General features: G+C 58.6%; 1 protein-coding gene across 1 annotated transcript in view; it reads left to right on the top strand.

Moving 5' to 3' along the window:
- NFAM1 (NFAT activating protein with ITAM motif 1) overlaps positions 1-5,882 on the top strand; it is a 42,180-nt gene that overhangs the window by 18,421 nt on the left and 17,877 nt on the right. The window contains exon 4 of the mRNA XM_008574516.1: positions 357-411. Coding sequence (XP_008572738.1) covers positions 357-411 — 55 coding nt within the window. The remainder of the gene's footprint in view (positions 1-356; positions 412-5,882) is intronic.

Here is a 5,882-nt window from a genome sequence, read left to right as displayed (position 1 = left end):
CCTGTAAATTGACTTCAGACTCCTTCCTGGGTGTCCTCCAGCAGGGAGCCCCTGCCAGTTCAGGCAGCGTAGGAGCAGGATGAATTTGCGGAGCACTTGGGGCAGGGTGGGAGGATCCAAGAGGCTCAGGCAGGAGAGGAGGCTGGACAGGCCCTGCTGAGGTGGAAGGGGGCATCGCACCAGGGGTGGGGATGATCCTGAGCCTTGGCAAGCCAGAGGAAAGCTGCCGGCTGGATACCCACACACACCCATGGTCAAGTTTCCTGACTGCGAATCCCTCCCTGCCAGGGACTCAACAGGTGTCCCCGGGTCAAGGGACAGGGTGCCACACCTCCACCCAGCTCTCACACCCACAGTTCAAGCGGCCACAGATTCACAAGAAGAACCGGAAAAGCAAGGAATCAGGTGCCAGTGGGTGGTATCCTCCCAAAAGGGGCAGCAGAGCGAGCGGGATGGGAGAAGAGCTGCGGGAGGCTGTGGGGAGAGGCCCGCCCCACCCAGCACCCCCCACCCACGTGCACCACACCCCCAGGCAGGGGAGCCTCCAGGGCTGGGGTCTATGCCTCAGGGTGCCACCCACCTCATTGTCCAGGCCACAGCAGGGCCCAGGGGTGGAGGTGGTAGACAAGCTGGGTCAGGGACAGGCCCCTGGGGGTCCTGTCATGCCTGCACCACCAGGGTGTGTGTACCCTGTGCTGTGGGCCTGTCACGCAGGCAGAAGGGCAGCCTGGCGTTTGCCTCTGCACTCTCATGGAGAGGACTCGTCTGACGTCCTGCCGCCTTCTCCCCTGGGGGAAGGCAGCCTGGCCCTGCGGCTGCCGTTCAATGCCTGGTCCCATGCAATCCCAGCACAACCTGAAGGGTTGGCATTGTTCTCTGCCTGTGTTGCAGGGGAGACCCTGAGATTCAGAGAAGCAAAGCCACCTGCCTAAGATTGCACAGCCTTGAAGTGGCAGAGTCAGGATCCAAATCCGGGCCTGCCTCATCCAGAACCTGGGCTTTTCTCACATAGCCCCTGCCCCATGTCCCAGGTCCCAGGTCCCAGTCCCTGCAGTCCCTGGTGCTGCAGAAAGTGAGGGATGGAGGATGTGTCATCCCCAGAGACAGCATCTCCTGCCAAGTGGGGGTGGGCAGGCTTGGCATGGTACTGTGTGCTGCCCAGTCAGGGTGTCTGCTCTTGTAGTGTCGGGGGCGGAGAGAGGCTGGAAGGACTTGGAGGCTGCAAACAAAAGCAGCCAAGCTCTTGGGTAGGGCTGGGCTGGGCTTGAAACCTGGGTCAGTGGGGGCCCTTCCACACACCACTCAAAAGTGTTCCCACTCTCATCTCACTGCTCCCCTGCTGCCTCCAGCCCTGCCTCCCACGGACCTCGCCTGTCAGGGTGCCGTCTCCCCTCCCTGTCCCCTCCCATCCACCCTCACATAGACCCAGCAAATCTCGCCCTGGACCTGACCTTCGCGTTCCCCCCGCCCTGCGGCCCCTCCTGTCCTGAACTGCCAGGCTGGGCGGGGGAGCCCCTGGTCTCGCTCCCACCCTCCTCGCCCCAGCTCTGCCCTCACGGAGCCCCGGGGGCTCCTCGCAGCTTCCTCCAGGCCCTATTCCCCGCCAGGCAAATCCTCCCGACCTCTCCAAATCAGAGGGACCGAATCCGTTCCCTCTGCAGAAAACACTGGAGGTTCCTCAAGTGTTACAGGGCTGCCAGCTCAGCCTGCCCGAGAACCCACAGGCCCTGGAGAACAATCGGAAAAGCAACTCTGAGTTGCTCCTGGGGCCCTTAGGACTCCTTAGCATGGAGTTTCCTCCAGCAGAGCTCGGCGCCTCTGGCCACGCTGATCAAGTCTAAGTCCTACGGTCATAAAGTCACAGATGAGTCCTAGTCCTTCAAATCTCCAACCCTGTGTAACAGCCGAACCTCTGAACCTGCCTGACACTGAAGAAGCTCCCCATGCCACTCAGACCCCTCGTCCCCCTCGTCCCCCTCGTCCTTCCACTGGGCATGGGGGCAGAAGAGTCCCGCCTGTCAGCACTGGGGACAGGTGGTCCTGTGCTCTTGGTGCTTGCGGTGTTTGGAGTGGACTCCCTTATGGCATTTCAGGGGCCACTCGGGGGTCCCCACGGAGCGTACTGCCTGGGCTCCTGTGCTTCTCGCTCCCTCCTCGGCCACCAGGTACCCAGGCCACCCTGGTCCTCCTCCTGGGCCATCTGCCCCTGTAGGCAGCTGCATGAGCAGAATCTAAGAGGATGCCTCGCCAGCTCACTGCCGCTGGCCACAGGGTCCCATGAGGGATGCACTGCCTTTGCCAGGACAAGGGACAAAGCATGATGCAGCCACAGCTGCCCCTGCTGTGAGACAGACACCCGCCACCATGCCCTCTCTCAGTGGACACATTCCAAGCTCTGTGAGGGTCCCGCTGAAGCCTCTCTAGGCCTGGGGTGGGAAGCAGGCACCCCCAGGGGAGCCTGGGTGCCCGTGTGGTTCTCTCCAAGCCCCCTCTTCACACACCATCTCTGACCCCTGTGACCTCCATATGATCGTGGTCCCATGTAGCCTCTTGTCGGCCACCTGACCAAAAACTTGTGACCTCTACGAGGGGTCTGACAAGCCTGCCTTTACATCTGGTGGCTACTGTGCTTTGTGCCACCACAAACACCCCGTCCTGGGTCTTGTCACACGTGGCCCCGTCTCTGACTGCTACCTCCCAGACCAGGCGCTGGCTCCTCTTCCTCAGCAGTCAGACTCACCTGGGTTCAAAGCCCAGCTCCGGTGCTCACGATCTCTGTGGCTTTGGGCCTCTAAGACCCGCTGGGGTTTTTTTTGTCTGCAAAGGGGGCTGAGACAGTTGCCTCAGGATTGTTGTGTTTAATAGACACGGGCCCGTGTCACACCCAGCCAGGGCATGCTTTCTACACATTCTTTTTCCCTTCTGTCCATGTGCTCCTGCTTCCCGGTCACAAATGCCCTTTGGATCCCCTGGTCACCAACATGCCCCTCCCTCACCCTCCCACACAGACTTAGTGGTCCCCCCACCAGCTCTCCCCACAGATTCCCTCTGCTCCACATCAGCCTTCTCTGTTAGCCTGGAAATGGTGCTAGGGCAGGGAGCCCAGATGGGGCCTGTGACCTAACTCGTACCCCTTAAATGTCTGGGAGACTCAAGCAAATAATAGCTGGAAAAAAATTCATGGGCTTGGAAATTACTGTGAACCTGTTTGCAGTGCTGAGCCTTAACTGGCAGCCTCTTCTAGTCAGCAGCCAACTGGAGCAGTGGGAGCTGGACCCCACAGCCCTCACCCCAGAAGGGGCCTCCTGGAGGCACAGGTCCAGGAGAAGGGGTGGGAGCCGGGCAGCTGCCGTGATCCGAGCTCTGGGGTGCTGACACCCCAGTAAAAGGCAGGAACAGTGGAGGTGATTAGCACCTCACCCAGCCAGGACCCAGGGCCTTGACTGCCACTGCAGACCTCCTCCCCTCCCCTGGCTTTTAGCCTGATGTCTCCAGGCTGGCCGTAGATATTGATCGAGCTCATGTCAGAGGCTGCTTCCTGCCTGCACATTTCGGAGACAGCAGTTTCACCAGAGGTCTGAGGTTCTCGCTCCGAAGGCTCTGCTCGCCCAGCAGACCTGAGCCAGAGCTGTGCATTTTCATGATCCCAGCCCTCTGACCTTAAAATAACAAATCCCAGAAGAACACAGAACCATAGATGTCTATTTTTATAGATTTCCCTAGAATGGTAAAGATCGGCTTAACTGCACTAACAGATTCCATCATTTTCTAGAAGGATGCCTTGAATGGGGAGAATTTTTTAAGACAATTGGATGAATGTCTTTCTTCCAGGACAAACAGGAAAGAGGCTTTGTGGTACTGGCAGCGTGTCCATCCTCCCCTGGGCCTGGGGCAGCCTCTTAGATACACTGTGAGGAAGAAAGGCCCCAGAACAGGCCCCAGTGCGGCCACTTTCCTGGTGATGTGGGTGAGGTGCCAACCCCCGCCCCTACGAGGCCACACCAGCCGGGCACCGCTCGCCCCAGCTGCCCCATAGGGTCGCAATGAAAACCAGCTGGAGGATGCAGGCAAAAGTTGGCAGATGGTTCCTGAACCAAGTCTGCAGTCTAAGTAGATGCGGGCCAGGACCAGAGAAGGAGGCACAGGTAGGGGGGCCGCAGGGCAGACACATGGAGAGGGACGTGGCCTGTGCGTGCACCCACTACGGTGGGCATCTGGGCAGAGTGAGGCTCTCAGCCGCTGCAGTCCGTCCCACCCCCTTTCTTCTTGTCCTTCCTGGCCCACCAGAGACCCTGGAGGATCCTGCCCTCGTACCCTGCCCCTCCCCATCTCAGACAAACCTCTGCCCTGAATCAATGCTCCTTGTTTTAGGACAAAACTAATATGTTGCTGTTGTTAAACACCAATCCTGTAACAACAGAGTCCAGAGACACAAAGTACAGAGTAAAACCCCCTCCCACGCAGCCACCAGAGGGCAGCCCCGGCACAGGGGCTTCTCCGCCTGGAGGGGGCCTAGCGCCAGCTCTGTGCAAGTTCCTGGATCTTCCGCAAGTGAGCGTTGTCGTATTAATTACAACAAAGCCGACCCACTGTGACAGCGGATTGCCAGTGGATTCCAGGGAACTGTTAGTGCCTTTAGTTCTTTGAGGGTTGGGGTGTCTCTTTAGTGGCTCAACAGGAAGCTCAAGACATCAGCATGGGCAGAGCAGTGAGGGATTAACCAAGGGGGAAGGCCATCTCTGTCCCTGTCCCTGCATCTTCCAGAAGGCCTGGCCTCACCTTGGGACCCCTTTCCCGGGCTCTGGCTCAGGTCTGAGGTGAAGAGACCAGCCTGGCCTCATGCCAGCCCCATACCACGGGCAGGAGGCCCACGCCTTGCTTTCCCCAACAAAATAAATCTTGCGGCTCCTGAGCATCTCAAACGCACAATCTTCTCCCGATTAACAACCCGGCCTGCTTGTTCTTGGCTGCTCGCTGTGACCTCAATTTAGAACTGTCTGCTGTTCAGCTGCGGAGAAGGAAGGGCCTGGGGAGACAGGGAATTCTGCAGTAGAGGGGCTTGTGCGGCTGAAGTCTGGGGGCTGCTGATCTGGCCCAGAATCTGACCAGCACCTTGCGGCCTGCAGGAGGGGTTAGGGACCCAGCCAGGCAGGGCCGCAGCTTTGGGGATTTTCATACTGTTTCCAAGGTGCTGCTGCAGAGTGAGGGGTGGGGATGGGGAAAAGGGGTGGCCCCTGCAGACATGGCTTTGTAATAGTCACTGAACTTCATGATCCCAGCTGAAATGACCTCATGTGGACACCTCTGCATTGTTAGAAAAACCACTCTTGGGATATTGCTTGTTACACTGTATGAAAACTTGACAGATCCTCTCTGAGCTCCCACTCCGGGAAAGGTTCTTCTCTCCTGCTGCCTGGCGTGCCTCCGCCTTTGGCACAGGGAAAGCCACGGGCGGACCTGCCTCCCTCTCCGTCTACTGCCAGGAAGCGGTCAGATTTCCTGATTTTGTTTTCCTGCCTCCTTCTTCTTTACTCCTCATCCTCCACCAGGTTTTGGTTTTCCCAGACCTGTACTTTTATCCAACTTGGCCTTTGGGAAGAAGAGGGTGTGGGAGCTCTGGTATCCCCAGCTCTGGGCAGGGTTGCAGCTTCACTCCAGAGCTGGTGGGGGATAGAGAGCAAAAGGCTTGACCTCCCTGACCCTCAGACTCTTCCTCTCTATGACACAGACTCTTACCTTGCCTCGGGGTGTACTAGGAGAGGTGGAGTCGTGCATGTAATGTTCTGGGCACAACACCTGCACATGGTGGGTGTGGGAGAGATGTGAGCCTCACCTGCACATGGTGGGTGTAGGAGAGGTGTGAGCCTCACCTGCACATGGTG

This window comes from Galeopterus variegatus, unplaced genomic scaffold (genome assembly GCF_000696425.1).
Source record: "Galeopterus variegatus unplaced genomic scaffold, G_variegatus-3.0.2 Scaffold55, whole genome shotgun sequence".
NCBI classification, from domain to species: domain Eukaryota; kingdom Metazoa; phylum Chordata; class Mammalia; order Dermoptera; family Cynocephalidae; genus Galeopterus; species Galeopterus variegatus.
Note: the sequence above shows the minus strand (reverse complement) of the source record. Positions and strands in the feature narration are given on the sequence as shown.